This window comes from Phocoena phocoena, chromosome 13 (assembly GCF_963924675.1).
Source record: "Phocoena phocoena chromosome 13, mPhoPho1.1, whole genome shotgun sequence".
In the NCBI taxonomy this organism is placed as follows: Eukaryota; Metazoa; Chordata; class Mammalia; order Artiodactyla; family Phocoenidae; genus Phocoena; species Phocoena phocoena.
In genome coordinates this window covers 64303843-64325424 of record NC_089231.1, presented here as the reverse complement: position 1 = coordinate 64325424, position 21582 = coordinate 64303843, and the positions used below count along the sequence as shown (strand labels likewise).

The 21582-nt window shown below is 54.2% G+C and overlaps 1 protein-coding gene across 3 annotated transcripts in view; it reads right to left on the bottom strand.

The window, feature by feature from the left end:
- Window positions 1-21582, bottom strand: part of PI4KA (phosphatidylinositol 4-kinase alpha) — a 94600-nt gene that overhangs the window by 43296 nt on the left and 29722 nt on the right. For 2 of the 3 annotated variants that reach the window (XM_065889925.1, XM_065889924.1), the window contains exons 5-19: window positions 20922-20994; window positions 20127-20386; window positions 19583-19649; window positions 16849-16997; window positions 15255-15320; window positions 13120-13216; window positions 11834-12025; window positions 11385-11485; window positions 10461-10590; window positions 9607-9739; window positions 8530-8625; window positions 7984-8167; window positions 7467-7570; window positions 5481-5649; window positions 3779-3829 (exon numbers count right to left, since the gene is read on the bottom strand). In XM_065889925.1, coding sequence (XP_065745997.1) covers window positions 3779-3829; window positions 5481-5649; window positions 7467-7570; window positions 7984-8167; window positions 8530-8625; window positions 9607-9739; window positions 10461-10590; window positions 11385-11485; window positions 11834-12025; window positions 13120-13216; window positions 15255-15320; window positions 16849-16997; window positions 19583-19649; window positions 20127-20386; window positions 20922-20994 — 1872 coding nt within the window. The remainder of the gene's footprint in view (window positions 1-3778; window positions 3830-5480; window positions 5650-7466; window positions 7571-7983; window positions 8168-8529; window positions 8626-9606; window positions 9740-10460; window positions 10591-11384; window positions 11486-11833; window positions 12026-13119; window positions 13217-15254; window positions 15321-16848; window positions 16998-19582; window positions 19650-20126; window positions 20387-20921; window positions 20995-21582) is intronic. The other variant, XM_065889923.1, reaches the window with a different exon arrangement.

Genomic DNA, 21582 nt, shown 5'->3' with positions numbered 1-21582 from the left:
GTCCTCGGGCTCGGATGTGGCAGTGCTGCTGCATCCTGGGGGCGGGAGCGGGGGCGGGGGGCGTGGATGGAGCTGCCTGGGGGCTCCGGAAACACCAGTCTGTATGTGCGGCACACGCTTCAGCTTCCATCCCCAGACACAGGGAGACCCTCAGACGTGATTGTGGTGCATCTGGTTCGAGAATACGGGTGACATCCAAGGACTATATTTCTGGACCCTTGATTCCAGGGCAAGACCAGTGGAATCCACACAGGCTGCTCAGGGAGAAGAGCGCAAGGCCTCCGCAGTGCGGGGCGGGGGACAGCGCCGGGGGCTTCACAACTGCCACGCGTGTGGCCGTCAGACTGGGACCCCATGGGCCTGCAGTGGGCAGTGGGCTGGGGTCAAAGCCTGGTTGGCCTGACTCCACAGAGGGCTTCTGACCCAGCGAGACTGACACAGTCACAGGCAGCAAAGGGGTGCAAGAATGCTCCCCGATGTGGAGGCTGGGTTATCCCCATCCTCACACCAACCTGGGGCTTCCACTGTTACAGAGGGGGCACGCTCAGCCACAGGCCTGAGTCCCACCCCGGCCCTGCTTTCACCCCTCACCCTCTCCCCCTGCCCCCTCCACACTGCCTGAGCCAGGGCCCGTCCAGTGTCTGCCACCCAGGGCAGGGGGGCCTTTCCCTGTCATCCCTCTTGCCCTCTCAGGGAACCTAGGCTTGCTGACCACCCTCTCCAAGTCCTCCTCTATTCTGAGTCAACACTGTCCTCCCTTGGGCTTGTCTGACACTTCTGGTCTTGCTGCTGGTTCCTCTGGCTCCTCCCCCACACCCCCATGTGCATCTCAAGACTCCACCTTCAGCCCTTCCCCACATCCCCCACCCAGAAGGCATGAAGACACGTGGCCCAGGTTCCTCTTCGACCCCCAAGGGTCAGAGAGCTCCAGCCCCTCAATCTGCTCAGAATGCCCTTGGGCCCCCTTCAGAAACGAGGTGCCTCCATGCGGCAGATATGAACCCAGAGCACAGGCCTGCGCCAGGCTGCCTGGGTTCCACTCCGGCTCTGGCACTTTGAGGCAAGTTCTGTGCCTCAGTCTCCTGTCTGTGAAACGGGGATAACACAGTCCCTATCTTGCAGGCTGTTGTGAGGATGAAGTGGGTTGCTGTCTCGAAGGGGTTCAGGTCAGTGCCTGGGTTACCACTTCTAGCCCAGGGGTCCCTAACTGGGGGCCTACCTGGGCCCCTCCCCCTTCCCTTCCTGAGGTGAAGTACAAATGCTTGAGGACAGACACCATCTCTACGAGGAAGAGGGAGCAGTTTTCACACAGGTCTATGACTGGAAGTGTTAGTCCCCAAACATCCTTTTACAGGCACCAAGAGAATAACCTGTCCAAGGCCACACAAGCTGCAAGTGGCCCGGGTGCCCGGCCGAGTGGAGTGCATGGACATTTTCCACGCTTTGTGACAGCGGGGCAACTATGTCTCCAGCTGTAGGTTCAAGCAATGGAATCAGTGACATTTCTGAAGAGCATCACAGAGTCACAGGACAAAGACCACCAAACGCAGGCAGGAAGGAGCCTCGGAGGCCATGTGAGCTGGTGCCCCCACCCCAGGCTCCCAAGATCACTGATAAGGGAACAGCTGCATTAGGGCAGAAACCCATGCTTCCTGCCCAGACCCACTGGCACGTCCACTCAACTAAGTCACTGAAGACACTGTGTCATCGAAAAATCCAAAACAGAGCATCTTTTTCTTTAAAATAAAAAATTAAAAAAAAATTTTTTTTAAGTATAAAACATTCAAGCAAACAAACAAAAAAACTATGGAAGTTAGTTTCTCCCAGAAGGTCCAGGGTTAGGGTGAGGGCTAGAACCAGAGAGCAGAGGCAAGAACCATGGCATCTGGGCTCTGTGTTGAGCAACAGAATCAAATATTTGTTTCCTCCTCCACAATATAACCATTAACTTGTTGACACGACGATACTTATTCCATTCATGTAAAGGTCACCGTATTGGAGGAGACACGGGTGTTTCAGGTGAGCATGTGCTAGCCTATCACTGCTAACATATCTACCTGCCCTGACGCACCAGCCCCACAGAAAGTCACCCCATTTTTTGAGACACTCTGCTGGCAGAGCAGGTGCGGAGAGACTGGGACACTCTCCCAGGACCCCACATGCAGGGCCAGGAGTCCAACTCCGGCCCCAGTGACCCTAAAACTGGTGTGCCCCCACCCAAACCTACAAGTCATCGCTCCCCCAAAGTGCGAAGTGTCCCCTATAGACTTCTTCCATGCATTTATTAAACTCCAAACAACAACCGCCAAGCACACTTACAAGCTCACAGGCATACATACGGGTCAGAGAACTGTGGGGCTCAAATATCCCAGAACTCGTTAACTTGAGAGGCCCCCCGGGCGTGCTCCCTGCCTACCAAACCTGCTCTCCATGGAGCCCTCCACGGGCCAAGGACTTCATGCCCCTCGCCCTTCCCTCCAGGCCAACAAAGTGTCCTCGTGGCGCTTCTCAATGCACTGTGCGCGAGTCGATGTCAACCATGACGTCTTTAGAAACCGACCTGTGGGTGCTGGTGTAAACCGGCAGGGTCCCAGCAACCCACAGGCCCTCGAGGGGCTGTGGGGGCCCTGACCGCAGGGAGAGGTGGGAGGGCTCCTGGGGAAAGTGGGAGGCATGAGGCAAGCCCAAGCTCCAACCCTGCAGCACGCTTGGGGAGAGATGCTGTCCTGGAGCCCGGCTGAGTCAGCCACCTTCAGGGGAGGGAGGAGGGGACAGGCAGAGGGTGGGGGTGGCCCGAGACGGAACCCCACCCCCCCACCCCAGACATAGTCCGCGACTATCAGTCTCACTATCAGAGCCAGGGACGATAAGCCAGTTAGCTGCCGGTTCCCATCCGCCTTGGTCGGCTGACACTGGACCCCCAACGGTCCCCAGACTCAAATGACAAATGCCCACAGAAGCAGAGACAGAAACTACTTTGCAGAGATAGGAGAGGGCTCCCCAAACGTCCACCGGGCCTCGACGCCCCTGGGTCACCACGCAGCCGGAGGTCAACCTCACCACGTGCGGGGACACCCACGTAAATGCTCGAGGCTCGAATGAAGAGGGAGAACTGGAGGCGGAAGCAGGGGCTTAAGCAGAAGGCAGGCTAAGTGGGAGCTCGAGAATCACCAATGAAACAAAGCCGGATGCGGGCCTGGCTCAGGTCTGGCAGCTGGGAACGCCTGGGCCAGGAAAAGTGACATCTGTAAGGGCCATTTGGGAAGAAGTGGCCGCAGGCTGAGACAGGACAAGACGGACACCGGCCCTTGACTGCGGCAGTGCTGCGGCAGAGACAGGCCTGAGCCATCCCCGACAGGGCACCAAGGGCTGCAGCCCCAAGGCCCAGGCACCAACCAGAGGCCCCAGGCTCACTATGGGGGGTTGGGGGTGGGGGGAGGGGTTGGAAGCAGCACCTGCAGGCCATAGTCAGAGGCACCTGAGCCGGGTGGGAGCTCAGGGAAAACCTAAGTCAGACCCAGACACCTGAGGAACAGGCAGTAGGGTCCTGGTCAGCTGGCCAGGGGTTCGGCCAAGCATGGAGAAAGGGGGCGAGGCAGCAAGGCCACAGCAGGCACATGCCCACGGGGCAGTCGCGGAAGATCGGAGACACAACAACAGCTGCAGGATCCCTGCAGCCTCAGAACAGCACCTTTCAGGGAACTCGCTGCAGGTCTCTGGGCAGCACTCAGCACGAGCACCACACCTGAGTCCGAGACACCAATGGGCGGGTACTCACCACAGCGATCACGGGGATGAGGACGCCCAGGTTCCCCGCGCTGCTGGAGGCCTGGAGGAGAACAGAACTGAGTCACTGATGAGCCCACGCTTCTTTCATTGAAAAGGAAAAAAAAAAAAAAGACCTGACACAGTGTCATGAAAACTGAAATTCCTTAATCTACACGAAACAATGAAAAAGATATACAGAGAAACATGTATGAAGATGCATCATCTTAACAGCAAAAGAGGGAAACAATTTGAATGTCAAACAGGAGAAGGATTACATAAACCGTGACAACTCTGCACAAATATCACAAGCTGTTACAGAGACTGCGCTCTGAAAAGCACTGTTACCTTAAAAAGTGCCCAGATCAAATATTAAATGTAAGAAAGTATGCTCTCACACAGTGCCAACTACGTAAAATAAATAGATTTGCATAAAACACCTAGGAGAAAGTCTGTCAAAAGGTTAACGACGATTGGATCTGAGGAGAGAAATTTTTACTATTTATAGGTTTCTGTATCTTTTCTATAATGAACACACATTCTTTCCAAGTCTGGGAAAATTTGGGGGTTACTTAAAAATAACTAAGTAGGGCTTCCCTGGTGGCGCAGTGGTTGAGCTCTTCCCTGGTGGCGCAGTGGTTGAGAGTATGCCTGCTGATGCAGGGGACACGGGTTCGTGTCCCGGTCCAGGAAGATCCCACATGCCGTGGAGCGGCTGGGCCCGTGAGCCATGGCTGCTGAGCCTGCGCGTCCGGAGCCTGTGCTCCACAACGGGAGAGGCCACAACAGTGAGAGGCCCGCGTACCGCAAAAAAAAAAAACTAAGTAAAAAGTCAGCCACCTGGCCAGACACATGAGGAGCAGCCCGGCTCGGGAAGCCCAGCTGCTCAGTTGACCATGAGGGCATCGACTGCCCACTGCAGCAGGGCTGCTCCATCTTCAGGGATGGACAGGGTCAGGACACCTTGCCGAGGCCCCATGGCCATGCAGGGGTGGGGACAGAGTCCTAAGCTGGTGTCCCCCCAGCTCTTGATTTCTGTCCTCAGCTCCTGGTGGTCAGTGTGTTGGCCAGTCTCCACCCCACCCCACCCCCCACTGCTGCCCCACAGACACCTGGCCTGTCACTGTAGGTGGGGGATGGGTGCATGGGCAAGCTCAGCTCGGCACCCAAGGAGCCCCTACCCCAGCCGAGGAACGAAGCAGGACACCTGAGTGTTGAGCCCGGGAGATGCAGTGAGAGTGGTGGGGGTGGGGGTGGGGGAGCTGGGCCCTGGAGCCCTCAACAGGGTACAGCCTCGGCCTCCTTGGGCTCCAGGTGTCTCCCCAACACCCTCGAGCCCCCATCTCCTGGGCACAGGGAGCTGGGCCCCACTCAGGAGACAAGAGGAACAGTGGCCTAGCCTGCTGTGGCGGGGAGCAAGGCAGGGCTGAGCAGGGCAAAGGGTCTCAGGCCCTGTTTGCACCAGCCCCTCGCTCCTAGGTGAGACTTTCACTCGAGGCTGCTGTTCACTCGCTTCCACCTCAGAGAGGCCTTGAGACCACCCGACGTCCCTGTTTTGTTCCCATGCCTGTCCCGCTAAGCCTGCAGGGGCAGCCCCTCGTCTGTCTGTTCACTCCCGCCAGCACCCTGGGAAGGAACCAGTCCCCCGTTCCTGATGTCACCAGGTAAAGGGAGAAAGCACAGGTTTCAAGGCGGTGCCCAGGGCTGAGCCCTACCTTCAGGGCGGGCCCCTTCTCGCTGGCCCTCTCACTGGCCCGCTTGCCCTCCAGCCCCAGCTGCACAAACAGCTCCAGCAGGTTCATGAGCAGCTCGTCCACCAGGTGCTCGTCCTGGATGTTGGCCGCGATGTTGGCCAGGGCATTGATCACAGCCAGTGAGCAGTGCCTGTGGGAGAGAAGTGACACGGCCACAGTGCCCGCCCCCAGTACTGTGAACGAAGACCCCCAAGGCGAGGGACATGCCACCAGAGGATACCAGCCCTGAAGGAAAGTCAGCTGCTGCGGAAGAGACCCCAACCTCCCCCGAGACAAGTTGGGGGCCCAGGGGCTGTTCAGCTTCCAGGAGCCTGCGTGTTGGGGCATGTTGACAGTCTCGGGACACTTCCTCCAAGTGCCTGGGCAGCCACGCAGCTGAGAACGGGCATGTCGCTCCCCGGCACTTCCAGGGGACCCACTTCCCCTCCAGTTACAGTCTCCCTTCATCACCACCACCCAGGAAACCCTGACGACACTTCCTCCTCCACCTGGGGCTGAGGTTAGGGTCAGCTCACACCAGACACTCAGGAAGTGCTCAGTGGTCCTGATGACCTGCCCCGACCCCGTCACCCCATGTAAACCCTGAATAGGAAGCTGACACTGCACACCAGTGGGGTGGCCAGGCTCTGAGTGCCAGGTCAGCTGGATGCTGCTGCAGCCGGGCTGTGCCAAGTAGCTCAGGTCTTTAAGGCCCAGTTTCTTCCTGAGTAAACAAGGATAATAATTTCCTCCTTGCAGGGCGTGGGGGAATCAAACAGTCCCTGTGAAGCATGTAGCACATTGTCTGCCCCCAAAATCACAGAGCAACGGCAGCCAGGACAAAAGGCACCTTCCCAGACAAATCTCTAGGGGGGAAACGGATGGCAGTGGATGCCTCCTCCGGCGGGAGACCAGTTACTGTGGGTGGCACTGTCAGAAAGTGCTTTAGGAAGGAAATGTGGCAGAAGATGAGGAACTGGTAAGTTCCGTACATGGCACAGGCCGAGCAGCGAGGCAGAGGTGGGATCAGAGGTCAGAAGGAAAGACGGAGGGGAGGGGCGAGGAGGCGCAGGAGCTGCTCTGGGAGCAAGATGCAAGGGGAAGAGGTTTTGGTCTGTGTGTCAGTGTCACTGCAGAGACCAGAACGGACAGACAGGAGAGGGAGGTGAGCTGGCGGCCCCCTAAGGCCACTCCTGCGTTCCAGTGGCTGGCGCTCCCATGGGAGCGGCAGTGAGAAGGCAGAGAAGCAGCCATTGTGCTGAGAGCTGTCACATGCATACACACAGCCTCATACACCCACACAGCTGGTGAGGAAGTTAAGGCACAGAGAAGATGAGCATGTCCTGAGTTCATTCACACAGCCGCACTCCCACCCCCTCCCCTGGGTGGAGTGGTCAGGAGGGGAGAGGAGAACCTCTGCCCTGCCCACCGCCCTCCTGATGTCATCTGACCAAGTCCATGAGATCCTCCAAACACAGGAGGACACGTCTCGTCCTTGGGGCATCCCTGGGGAGGGCGAGGACTCACGCAAACATCATACACCCAGGGCTGTCAACGTCTCCTCCCTTGCCCTCTGAATCCACCCTGAGGCGAGCATCCGTGACCGCACAGGTATGCAGCACCAACCAGCAGAAACACTGGAGAACTATCTAATGTGCGGCCTAGGGCTGGCCAGACAGATTGCGGCACTGCCACCTGATGCACACCATGCTGACATCTAAGATGACGACAGGCAGGAAGGCTGGTTCTGCTCTGTGAGAACACGGTCACCCGGGGGCACTGTGCCCACTGGGTGAGGAGCTCAGAGATGCTAGCTCAGGGGCGGCCCTGTGCGGGTCATTCCCGCCTGGGTACATGTATTTCTAACATGTAGTGCTTTTGTAAGAAAAGATGTTTATTTAAAAGACAAGTCCCCACATCTCACATTTTCAAAGGATCGAGAGCAACAATGAGGTTGCGAAGACTTACCTGTAGCCGTGGTCCTTGTAATCTTTGGTGGCAGAGTACACAACAGAGCTGGCCTTCACGCTGATCTGCTGGAAGAGATTCCACACCTCCTGGTAAATGTATTGCTGGAAAAGAGTGAGGGACATGTGACCACATCTCCTCTGGGAGCGCCCTCCATGGACACCCAGAGGGGACACACTGGGGACCAGGGACAGTGGGGCCTGAAATAGCATCAAGGCCAGCCCTTCCTAAAGGTTTATGCAAACCTCAACTTAGACACCAAGAGTGGAATAGGTTCCATTTCCATTCTATTCTATTAACATCGGCAAGAAAATAGTTTAAACCTCTTTCTCCGGCACTCTTGGAACCATTACACTATTCTCCTTTACTTGGAAAAAAATCTCACCATTCGGTGTTAAGAAAGTTGGGAGCATTTAACTCTTCCGCAGGGTAAGCTTAATGTGTATTTCCACATTCCTGGGAATCAAGGAGTTTCGCGAAGCTTGCCCAGGGAGAGTGGGTTCCCGGCCGTGCTTACGTTTCCGGTGATGACCAGGCAGCCAAGCTGGTCGATGATGAGCACGTCAAGCGGGGAGGGGGGCTGGCAGAACTTCTGCTGTAGGATCTGCAGGATCGGCTCCATGACTTTTGGGGTGTCCCTCAGGGCCACTGCGATGTGGCCCAAGGCTCGGATGGTGTGGTCCGGAATCAGGTGAGCATCCCTATGGGAGGGAAGGACAGACACGCCCTGGGAATGGTGCTCCAGCACGCAGCAGGGAAATGAAGCCGGAAGCCAGGACCTGGACCCCAGGGTCATCAGTCTCTCAGAGGAAGCGTCCATCTGAAAGTGACAGCCTGGGATCTGCAATCACCAGCACCAGGCGGGAAGACAGGTCTTTTCCCCCAGTGTCCAGGGTGGACATTCGAAGGTGGGCTTCAGCAGACATCGCGGGACAGACTCAATGCCCGACGCCATTCTGTGCCAGAAAGCGGCATAGACGTGCAAATGCCAGCGGCCCCATGAGCCTGCAAAGGACCAGCTAGCTGCCCCCGCCCCCACCCCCCCGGACAGGACAGGACGTACTTGTCACTCTCCTGGGAGATATAGAGCCGGTTGGAGAGGCTGGCCAGGAAGGCCTCCACGATCACTGCATCCACAGTCAAGCCAGCCTTCAGGCATCTGAGCAAGGAGGAGGCCAAGCAGAATGAGGCATCAGAATAACCAGATGAGCATTTTGTGTTTGATTTTGGTTGAGTTTTTCCTGTCTCGGGTCTGCAAGGTTTAAAGACCCGCTCTGAATACTCTTTCCCCAGAAATCTGAATGAACATCATTACACAGAATGAATTCAAAGAACAGCTGTAGATTTCACCCTTTGACAAGTATCTCAGTTGAAAATAGTAACTTCATTATCTTGCCCAGAACGGTCTCCCTTAGGGTGTCATACTCATGCCAATTCCAATTTAAAATTCCGTTTCTCAACAAAAGTCACAATAGCTGATTCGAAAGACAGATGGTCCCACGGTGGCTGAGGGAATGTTAAAATTACATATCGAGGTTTTAATAGTATGGAGAAATGCTTATGCTCTAGAGAAGGGGAAATCTAACAGCCCTGAGGAGCATGAAATCTTACAAGCATCTCTCGCTCCCCACACATTTGGCTCCCAGGCCACAGAGTCAGAGAAGACAGTCTGACAGAGTAGCTGGGCTCCAGCCCGATGGCCCCGAGAGCAAGGCGCCAGGACTCAGACAAGGAGAGGTACGTCTCCTGCAAATCAGAATGTATCTGGTCCCCAAGTGTGGACAGCAAGAGTTCACACAGATGGAGCTGGTGCTGAAGGGACATTCGGGCACGTAAAACCTCTCATTTATACCAAAAATCACATGGAAAACAAGATGAAATAGGACCACATGTCATCACTCTGGATGATGGGCTAAGGGATAATTCTTTTCTGTCTACTTTTCTACAAATCACAGGTTTTCTCTGTTTTTTATTACGTTTATGATCAAGAAAAGAAAGGCAGGAAATTTTTTTTTTTTCTTTAACATGTAGCAATCTCCCTTTTCGGATCCAGTGCAGGTTTAGAAGCTTCCCTGAACAATAATGTCTCTGGCTCTGCCTGACACTCCGCCCCTGTCCCCCTCACCCCGAGGCCGCCCACCTGCAGACGTTGTCAATGGCAATGTCCCGCAGCTGCTCGTACATGGACGGCTGGCTCTTCTTCCCCGACGCCACATTCAGGGTTGACTCGGAATGCTCATTGGTTACGCTGATTTTTATATCATTGCCAGCAACTGGAAGTAAAAGTTCAAATATCTGTCTGGTTATGCCTGTCACTTTCCATACCCGTGTTTGAAATTCAAAACCAAAATCACATGTAATCATCTTTAGCTATAAAAGCAATCACTTTACAAAGACTTCACCAAGCATTTCAGAATCCAAAGTGTCAGAGAACAGAAAGAATGAAACAAATGTTTAAATCAAGGAAGCACATTTAAGTTACAAAGCAATGAATACATAAAACAGCAACGTCTTAAGAAATGATTCAGAAGTCCTGGCCCCTAGGAGCTCAGCTCCAGCAGAAAGGCAAGGGCATGGCCTGAGGGCATCCAGCTCACGAGCAGGAAGGTGGGAAGGGTGGGCAAGCGTGAGAGCAGGGCCCTCAGTCTCTCTCCACCTGAAGGGTGGGACTACCTTGGTGGGACTGGGGTCAGCATGGTGATACCACTGCAGCACCCGAGTGCGCAGCAGGGTACTTAATTAACACTGGTCACCAGCCGTGCTCTGGGCCTGTGGCAGCGGAGGGGACAGAGCTCCAGGCCCAGCACTGGGACATGGGACGCACACTGCAGGATGCCCCAGAGAGGGCAGGTGCCAAAAAGAGCAGGCCTGGAGCGGGGCCTGGGGCAGTGGCAGCGTGAGGGAGGCCTGGCACCCCAGGGGGTTGTGCAGGGGAAGCCTTGGGAGGAAAAGGCAGAGGAGCAGCCCAGGGATGGCAGCCTCTCGGCCAGTTACCTGTGTGGTACTGACTGTGGCACTTGTACAGCTTCACCAGCACAGGGGACGGGACCACCAGGAAGTCTCGCAGGGATGGCGTCACCGAGTGCACCACCACCGGGAACCTCTCGCACAGGCGGCCCAGGCCCTGCAACGCACAGCGGGCCATCAGGGGCCGCAGGGAAGGTGCCCACCCCTTCAGACACCAAGTCAATCAGACTTCCAAGGGCCACCCGGCCATGGGGCACAAAGACAGAAAGGGGGTGGTTGGGAATCTCTCCACCCAAAGGCGAGATTCACTGTTAAAGTGTGTCCATTTCTTTTAGAAGAAACTTAGGGGAGAAAGGGCACCAAGCATTACTTTTACACAACGGCAGACGTGAAGTCAGTGGGGTTGGGACAAGGTCAGAGTCTCGGCACAGCAGACTGGCGTCTGAGGCCTTGGGAACACCCGGCAGATGCAGGGCAGCCTTCACAACGCAGGACTTGGCTGTGCCTGGACCCCACTTGCAGAAAGCCTGCTGGCTGTCAGCAGTGGCCTCCCAGCACTGAACTTGTCCACATCAGACTCTAGTTCAAGTTCCTAGAGGCAGCAGCTCAGACCTCGCTGCTGGTGCCCCCCACAGCCTGGCCACGGCAAGAAGGCCCTGCTGGGGCTTCCCTGGTGGCACGGTGGTTGGGAGTCCGCCTGCCGATGCAGGGGACATGGGTTCATGCCTCGGTCTGGGAGGATCCCATGTGCTGTGGAGCGGCTGGGCCTGTGAGCCATGGCCACTGAGCCTGTGCGTCTGAAGCCTGTGCTCCGCACCGGGAGAGGCCACAACAGTGGGAGGCCCGTGTACCTCAAAAAAAAAAAAAAAAAAAAAAAAAAAAAAGGCGGCCCTGCTGACGGGTGTCAGCACCACGCCCCCAACCACCCCCACCGGGGCCCTTGAGACTGACCTGCAGACAGCAGATGAGCAAGGGCAGGTGAGCAATGATGACCTTGCTGGATGTCTTGGACTGCAGCTTCTCAGACAGCTTGATGCACAGATTCTCTGCACCTAAGTTCAGAACAGAGGAGGGTACGGACCTTTAGCAAAGGCCAATGGTCACAAAAACTCCTTCATCAGTCAAAATAGAACGTGACTAAACCCCGGGCTCACTAACTCTGAGAAGCGGATCCACCACAAAGTGTCGGAGGTGGGCGTCCCTGCTCCTTTCCTGCTGCTATGACAACACCATCCTGCGGGGTGGGCTATCCCTCCACTGCCAGCCCCCACCCTGTCCCATGTCCTGAGCATGGCTCCCCCCGAACCCCCACCTTCCTGGACCAGCACCATCTTCCGCCCTGAGCCCCCTCCTCTCCTCGTAAGCGGAGGACACGCCAGGCGGTGGCACGGGGAACCCACCCTGCTCGTCCTTCACAGCCCACACCATGAGGTCCACGCAGGCGGCACTGGCCTGGCAGCGCAGCTTCAGGGGGCTCAGCTCACTGTGGGTCCGGTCCATGTCGTGCAGGATCTTCTGGAGCTCCCCCTGGCTGGTGTTGAACTGCTCCAGCACGAAGTCATGGACCTCCTTCACAAAGGAGGTGGGCAGGTCTGCAGGAGGGAGAGCAGGCACAGATTCAGGCTGTGAGCAGCCGTGGTCTTTCCCTTGCGACAGACACCCAGGGAGAAGGAGCTGCTGCTGGCTACCATGCTTCCAGGAAGGCCGGCTGGGGCGAGCCAGGACGGGCACGCACGCCAGCCCTGCACACATGCTACCTGACACTCAGAATGGTCACCTCCCAGCGAAATGCGAGCCATGCTTTGTTTTAAGCTGTCAATACACTCAAACCTGAACACGAGACACAACCTGGGGAGTGCCATCACCAGAACTGGTCTGCTTAACGAGAAGTACTCCTGTGATACTTTCTAAAAAGGGTGTCAGTTATCAGATGTGGGAAAGCTGGATGCAGCCCGAGGAGGACCCCCTGCATAGGAAGACACCCAGTCTGCAGCCTCTCCCAGCTCTCGTCCTCGGGCCTGGACAGTGCAGGAGACCCGAGAGACGGCACAGGCAGAGGGCAGACTGGCCGAGAAAGCCAGCAGCAGACTGGCTAGGGGAGGCCACAGGCTCCGGGGTCAGGCCGAGCAGCCAGCACCTGCCGCTTTTCGGGAACCTAGCCCTCATGGTGGCCCCAACCAGGCTCAGGCCCCAGCAGTGCTTGGAATCAGATCAGGAAAACAGCTAAGGAGATTATGGGACACCCACAGGACACCATGTGGTCATCAAAGCTTTTGTTTATGAAGCACATTCAGCAACTTAAGGGAAGAGCCTAGGAAAACTGTTTAAAACACACAAGAGAGCCTGGAAGGAACTGCTAACTCCGTGTGTGAGCTCCGCTACTGACAAATTATTCTGAGTTGTAAGATCACGACTGCCTCGTTTTCTCATTTTTTTTAATGTTTTGAAACATGTAAGGCAGACACATTAGACTGTATGCCTGACCAGGGGATCAGGACGACCCCACACGTCCGTGTCAGACATCAGCCGAGGAGACACACCCACCAAAGAGGCTGCGCTGCTGGCAGCACGGGGGGCAGGACGACAGATGCATGTCCCTCATCACCTGCTTCTCCCAGGAACGTGTCCACGTTCCTTGCAGATGCTGTGAAGCAGCCCTGGCACAAAGGCAGGACCCCACCCTCACCTTTCATGTAGTACAGAGTGTCCCGTAGCATCTTGAATGTGGCCACATAGAGGGGGTCGCTGAACACGCTGTAGTAGAGGTCGGCGCTGGGGTTGGCCTGCGGGTAGAGGCATGGGACGCGTGACTGGCACCGTGACTCCCTCCTCCCTCCTACGCTCACACTGCCCAGAGATGCCTGCGGGGAGCAGCCCCAGGCCCCTGGAGGATGGACCACCTCCTCTCACTGAGGGCTCACCCTCTCCAGGCATCTTTGAACAAGGAGAGTGGGGGTGCAGGAGCCACAGGGCCACAAGACCACATTGCACCCTGTCCCCATCAGTCATAGACACGACAGCTGGGGCACCTTCGGATTCGGCCTACGTTTTGTAACTAAAATTCACTTTAAATTTTCTTTAGCAATCTCATCTAAAATGTGACGCTAGTTTTCTTCTGGGGAAAAAAATTCATCCGAGGTCTAGTGAGTTGAGTAAGATGCTGTTAATTTTTCTGCACCCTCAGTCTAGTGCAATGGAAAGGCACGATTTACAAAAGTTCTGACACAGGTAAGCGCGGGGAAGGCAGATGCAGAGGCAAATCCACAGCGGGAAGGGGCCTGCGGGGTGAGGCTGGTGGAGGCCGTGTCCCATGGGCACCGGTGCCATCAGAGGGCACTGCGCGAATGGCCCTACAGGCACAGTCCTCATGACTCCCTGCAGGGCAGATGTGACACTGGCTGAGGTTAAGGTGAGCAGGGGTCCCACCCCAGAGCCAGGAGGGAGGAACCCGGGCGGTGCAGCCCGGCCCCAGGGCCCCAGAGCTGTGTGATGAAGGCCCTGCCAGCCTCTGTCTTCCCGGCTGAGAGTGGGTGTGCCGTGGGTTCAAGGAGAGGGAGTCACATCTGGCACATAATAATCACAGTCACTGCCAGTGAAGGTGGATGAGGAGGAGGATTATCCTGCAGTGACTCAGGTTCGAGCTTTTTTTTAGCCACAAAACCAATTCTTCAAATGGATATTTACACTAAAGTCCAAATTATGAAACAAAATATGTGAAACTGCTCTGTTCTGCGGGGAAAAGGGCCCCAAAGCCTCATGTTCCTGGCATTCCTCTCCCCTCAGGACCCAAGCCAGCTCTTCACCACGGACGGCACTCAGGCCCAACACGTCTGGCTGCTGTGCCTGCCAGCCCAGCTCCAGCCCTGGCCTCCTGGTTTGCCCAGGGTCACACGACCCCACACCAACAAAGGACACCAGGACACCTCTGAGAGCAAGCACAGTGAGAGCTCAGGCCCACGGGCAGGAGGGCTGCGGACCAGCTGGCAAGTGACCGGCCACACACCTAATGCCCGCAGACAGCGGGGTGGAGTGCATGAAGAGCAGGAGCTGTGGCCTGCAGCACAGGGAGGTCCCTGGTGGTACCCTTCCCGCTTCATAACTGAGCCTGGTGGTGCCAGGCGCTGCATGTCTTATAATCGGATGAGAGAAAGAATGCCAGGCTTAACAAGGAATCTGAGCCCAGCACATGGCCACAGCAGTCATTAGCCTGGAAATTGGTGAACTCTCTGGACCCTGACAAAAGGGGGCTGATCCAAATGTTCCCAGGGACTTTGAGGTCTCCCAGCAGCGACATTTAATGATTTTATGAATAAAGCTGTGGGCCTTGGTTCCAAACATGCTAAGGACAGAAGATGCCTGAGTACACACCCCTCACACTCACAAGACAGGGCCTGCAGTGCCTGGACTGATGAGGGGTGTGTCCCGAGCCCTGGCAGTGGCTCTGCAGGCACCGTGGGGGCAAGGACCACAATGGAGCAGAGTTGGGGCCCAGGCCGCAATCCAGCTCCCATGCTGACCATGGGACGTGGGCACCAGTTAGTCCTCCCCGAACCTCTGCTTTCACCTGTGAAGTAGAGACCCTGACCACTGCTGAGGGGCCAGGACAGGGCACCGGTAGGGGACACATCTAAAGGAGCCAGGCACAGGGCAAGCCCTTGGGTGGCAGGTGTGCTGTCGTCACCGCAACGTACGCAGAAGTCTCAGGGCGAGCCTCTCCCTCACTCCAGTGGCCCCACCCCACCCACTGCAAACCCTCCCCACTCCCCCCACACAGGTGTGCCCGGCAGGTGATCTCAGCGTGATGCCCTCAGAGGGACGTACCTCCATCACAGTGGCTACGACTGCATCCAGGGACTTGAGAACAGGCTCCTCAACAATCTTCTTCACCTGCAAGGGAAACGAGACCTCGTGAGCACCTGGCACACATAGGGGGAGACAGGAGTGCCAGCTCATTCCACTGAAGAACAAATCGTGCTGATGTATGAAACCATATCACAAGCTCACAGTGAAAAATGGATGGAAATAAGAGGCCAACAATGAGCACATCACTGGAGCCCCAAGGCTCCAATACACACACAAATGTCCCTAATCCTGCCATCACCTAGAACTTCTTTCTTACCATAGATGGGAATGAAATAAAAACAGAAAAGGAACCAACTCCCTCAAATCTGGGTACATTAGGTTTCCATTTCCAGGAAGCAAAAGCACTGAGACTCCAGGCAAGACTGATTTTTCCCCCCCCGAGGCCCCTCCCAGATGTGGTAGACCCCCGTCACAGCCAGTCCCCAGGCGCCAACGATGCCCCCTCCCCAGGCCAAGGCGCTGGCTCTTCCGGGCGCTGCAGCACACACTGCGAATTCCTCACAGGAGCACTGGCCACCCCCACCCCGGCCCCACTCTGTACCAGTGCTCAGGACAGGAAGAACTGTTCTGCCGACCGAGAACCGCCTGAGAAAACTGCCTCCACGTTACAGTGCTTTAAGGTTATTTTTAAAACATATGGATAATGATAAACGACATGCCAGGAGAAGAAATTTAAAAATGGTTTAGAAGAAAACCTAACCTTGAAAGTTAAAAAAAACTGAAAAACAAATTCCCCTGAACGACCCAAGACATCCAGCCTTCAACTGGAATCTCTTGACACGACCCTAAAGAGCTGCTGTCCCGTCGGGACACTGACAGCGTGGCCGGCTGGGGGGTCTCAGGACAGCCGGCTACTGAGCAGCTCACCCTGGCTCCACCCTGCCCGCCGACACTGGGTCATCTTCTTACTTCTCCACCCATAGCCACCACCTCTGGGCCATTTCTGTTCACACTCCTCACAGGCAAGCGCCACGTCCCTGGCCCCCGCCTCACCCCGACCTTCTTCTTCTCTCTCATTCGTTCCAAAGCAGAAAGCCCTGTCTTTGGAGTCTGTCCTGGCCCACCCAAACCCACCATGCAGCACCCCGGTACAAGCATGGCAACTTCAGGGGTGGGTCACAGGCCCAGCCACTCCAGGACTCAGACAATGGCATCTCTGATGCGACTGCAAAGGTTACACAGAGGTCCCCAGACAGGAAACACTAGCTCTGTATTACTCCAAACAGAGCAGCCCCTGAGCTGGGTCAAGTGCAAGAGCAGGTGGGCTTGGGGTCGGACCACAGTCTGAGCCTGGGCCCTGCCCTTAGCCCTTAAGGTACTTGACACCAACTTCCTCACCTCTAACAAGGGGACGCATGGCTGTGCCCCACGTGGCAGCTGCAGGGACAAATGAGAACATGCCGCACAGTAACTCCGAGGATGTGTCCCTCCTTCCCTCTTTAATCTGAAAACTGTGACTACCAAGCTGTGCTGTGAAATATAGGCTGACACAACTAGCAATTCCACTGGTTGATATACCCGTGGTCCATCTATCCATCAAGGCTATGCTTACCAGGTTTACGAGTTCCCGGAGCATCTCCAGGGGAATACTGAACTCCTTGTAAGTGATGCCATTGAAAAGAGGAGAAACGGAGAAGCTGGAGCTGATGGTGGAGAAGTAGTAGTCGGGCTCCAGGGCACTCCCATCAGGCAAGTAAGAGGCTGACGGGGCAAAACCAGAAAGTCAGTCGTGGGAGTATGAGACCCAGATACTCCCTCAAGAACCAACAACGGTATCGATTTTGCTTTTGTTTACACTCAAATTCCATGTGAAGTAAAGGCTGATATGATTCAGCAATCCCACTCCTGGGCATATATCCAGAGAAAATTCTAATACAAAAGATACATGCACCCCAACGTTCATAGCAGCACTATACACAATAGCTAAGACATGGAAACAACCTAAATGTCCATTGACACATGAATGGATAAAGAAGACGTGGGGGCTTCCCTGGTGGCGAAGTTGTTGAGAGCCCACCTGCCGATGCAGGGGACACAGGTTCGTGCCCTGGTCCAGGAAGATGCTGTGGAGCGGCTGGGCCCGTGAGCCATGGCTGCTGAGCCTGCACGTCTGCAGCCTGTGCTCCGCAACAGTAGAGGCCACAACAGTGAGAGGCCCGCGTACCGCAAAAAAAAAAAAAAAAAAAAAAAAAAAAAAGATGTGGTACGTATATATACAACGGAATACTACTTAGCCATAAAAAAGAATGAAATAATGCCATTTGCAGCAACATGGATGGACCTACAGATCATCATACTAAGTTACTAAGTGAAGTAAGTCAGACAGAGAAAGACAAATATCGATATGATACCACTTATATGTGGAATCTAAAAAACATGACACAAATGAACTTATTCACAAAACAGAAACAGACTCACAGACATAGAAACCAAGCTTACAGTTACTAAAGGGGAAAGGGGGTGGGGGAGGGATAAATTAGGAATCTGGGAGCAGCAGATACAAATTACTCTATATAAAATAGGTAAACAACAAGATCCTACTGAGTAACACAGGGAACTACAGTCAATATCCTGTAATAAACCATAATGGAAAAGAATCTGAAAAAGAATATAATATATATGTATAACTGAATCACTGTACTATATATCAGAAACTAATACAACATTATAAATCAACTATATTTCAATTAAAAAAAGAAGTAAAAGCTGGATTGCAAATCCTTGGGGAGGGTTGCCTCTCACTGGGGTGTTTCAGGTCAAAGCTTAGGTAGAATCATGTCCTAATATTTTCCACCCAGACATGTAAGAACAACAACAAAAAAAGAATGACACCTTTTTACAGGTTAAGAGCCATGACAGCAGGAGGCAGCTTACAACAGAGCGGGGGCAACAATACTGAGAGGAGCTGAGACGCTGGAGGCCAACACGGTGAAGCCACAGAGGGGGCTGGACTGGGGGTGGGGTGAGGCCAAATTAAAGGGAACAGGTGGGAAGAAGGTGGGAAGGGTGTGTGTGTGCGCGCATGAAATGTGTGTGAAAACTACATAAAACATGTATATGTACAGTGTGCATGAACACATGCTCCATGTGTTTTCCATTATATATGCACCCCTGTGACCAGCTTATCTCACTCAGCATCACATCCAGGTTCATCCACGTTGTCACAAATGGCAGGATCTCCTTTCCTAAGGCTGAATAATATTCCTGGAGGGCATTATGCTGAGTGAAGTAAGCCAGTTACAGAAAGAAAAAAACTGCACACTCTCACTTATATGTGGAATCTAAAAAACTCAAAGACATGGGAGCAGAGAGTGTGGTGACCGGGGCGGGAGGTGGGGAAATGGGGAGATGACGGTTATGCGGGCTGAGTCCAGAGAGCTAATTACACCGTGCTGGATGCTAGAAATGCGCTGAGAGAGGAGGTGCTCTAACCACACACGCACACACACAATGGTGACTATGTGAGGAGATGTATAGTTAATGGCTTGACTGCAGTAACCACCTCACCACATTTATGTATACCAAACCATCATGTCGTTCACCTTAAGGACATACCAGTTTATTGTAAAAAATAATGATAGTCATAAGAGAAGGCAAGAAGTCTGTGACCCGGACACACACCACGACATGAGGATGACATCCTGCGTGGCTGACCCAGCGCGTGGTGGACACAAAAGGAGGCAAAAGGCAGAGCTGCAGGAACCACAGGTGTAAGATTTGGGATTTATGCAGGGGTGTCACTGATAATGGAACGGATGGTGCCATGAGGCGTGGAGGTCTTGTTTCCCCACTTCCTCCCCACAATCTGCATCTTACTTCCTTCGAGGAGAAGGTGAAGGCTATTTTAACAAGTGTCTGACACTGCACAGAGCTGTCACACGAATCAAATTCAGTAAATTACCTGAAAGTCCTTTGTGAACAGCAAAGCTCTACAGAAAGTATTACTCATTAAACATAAGGGATTACATGCAGTCTCATTACTATGTTCTTTAATATTATCCACGCACTTAATGACCTTAAACAACAAGAAACAAGAGAAGGACCCACCGCTAGTATTTCTACCTGAAAAGCAGTGCTTTCACAGGTTAATGTACTAAGATTCAGATGGCAGGCATTTGGGGTCCTGTATATTATCGTCTGCACTTTTCTCTATGTTTGAAATATTTTTAGATTCAAGTTTAAGAAGTTTAATCAAAAATAGAAAATAAATGCTTTCTAAAAGCTTGACACTCAAGATGCACAACAGCAGTGCCTGGGGGCTCGGTCAGCAGAAAGGCGAAGCCCACCTTCGAAGTAGTGAAAGGTGGATCCTCCAGGTGAGCTGGGAGGGGGCACCCCTCGTTCAGGGCTGACCTGAAACACACAACCACACGCACAGATAAGAAAGGCCAGTCAGACCTCAGTCAGATCTGTCTCAGACAAGGCTCCCTCTGCTGGCCAGAGCCCTGGTTCAGCCCCACCTCCTCGCTGAAGCCCACCCTGGCTACAGGTTCTCTACTGTAATTCTAAATTCTTGTGTCTAGCCATATATTCTACACCTGATGACTGAGCCAGACTATTGTCAGTGTTTCGTGTCCCCGTCTTTCTCCATGAGTCAATTACATATTCTCTACAGGCACCAACTGTCTTGCACTCAGAAAAGAGTTGGTGCCCAAACACTTCACCTCCCAGGAGATGACTCACTTATAAATCTTAAAAAGGACAAGGCAACCTTTGTATTAAACAGAACTCTAATGAGAACCCTTCACATTCCCCAAGTTCCCTCAAACTACACGCAAGTGGGCACCTAACAAGCCCCCGTCCCCTGTCGGTCTGGGCGCATGGCCTCACCTGCGAGATGCTGGACACGCTGCTGGCCTTTCTCTTCAGGGTGCCCTCCTGACACACCGCCAGCAGGTTGCTGGGGAGGATGGAGCGAAAGTCGTTGAAGGACCGCCTCCGTACACCTTCCAGCTCCTCGGGGACATGGAGGGAATGAGGAGGGACTCTGGGGAAGAGCCTGGACAGAAGGGACTCTTCCGTGTTGCTGTAACGCCCAAATGCGCGGGAGATTCCTATGAGGCATGGGACCGCGTACTTGCAGAGGTATTCTGGAAGGCAGAGGGAAGCCGTGGCAGCACCACCTGGGGACCTGGGACCACCCATCTCAGGGCCCCCCACCAGCAAGTCCAAGGGCCAGAACTAGCCATGGCAACAGGCCCAAGCCCAGGCACTGACCAGCAGTATTTTCCATCCATCCTCAACCACGGCTGCAGACACGGCCTGTGGGTGGGAGGTCTTAACCACGCACAGCACCTCCAAATCAGTCCCTCAGCCACGTCACCTGAGCAGGCTCCCTTACGGGACTTAATCAGTGCATTTAGTCCTTCTGGGAGCAGATTGGTAGCCTCACACCAGAGGAAAAATGACCTTCAGACATGTTACAGGTGAAGAAACCGAGCCCCAGAGGGGGAAGTGGCCCAGCATTCAGGCAGCAGACCTGTGCTCATGACCCCACGTGGGCTCTCAGCTAACATGCAGCAAAGGTGACGTCCACCAGATACACTGGTTGCAAAGAACAGAAAATCTGAAGACTGGGAAAAGCAAGGGGATGGATAATCACAAACAATAAAAAGAAAAACATACCTTTCTCTTGAATCTCCAAGGCCTGGCACATTCCCAAAAGGACATGCAAAACCTGCAAAAGCGCCTCTAAAATCTGGAATAGCCAAGGAAACATAACACACAAACTTATAAACAAAATCAGATAAATATCACAAAATTAATTCAGAACTAGAGGGAGCTTTAGACATTCTCTTGTCCAACCTCATTCCTGATCCATAATCCCCTGCACGGAAGCTCTGCAGAGGGGTCAGGCAACAGACCTTCTGTGGACAGAACCCTCCCTCTCTGGCTGGTCCACAGGCCTCCTAACTCTGGAAACAGGTGACAGGCCCCCAATCTCTCTTCACAGCTCAACACCCCTGGTTCTTTCCATCCGTTCCTTATGATTCAAGTGCTTGCTGATGGCCTGCCTGACTCCACTATAGCTCAGTGTGTAAGAAACCATCTCCAACTGCAGTGTTCAGACAAAACACACTACTATTCCAGCGATGCTGGGGATCTCCCTGAGTAATCACCAGACTCAGCATGGACCCCAGACGTCTGTGGACATGACACTGGCTTTCCAGCAGCCCTTCACACTGCTGGCTCCATGAACTCACAGAGAAATGAAATCCTTAAGTGTCTCTCACACATGCTGCCTCAAGCTGTGCCCCTCCACCCGCAGGGCTGGTATTTTTTTGCC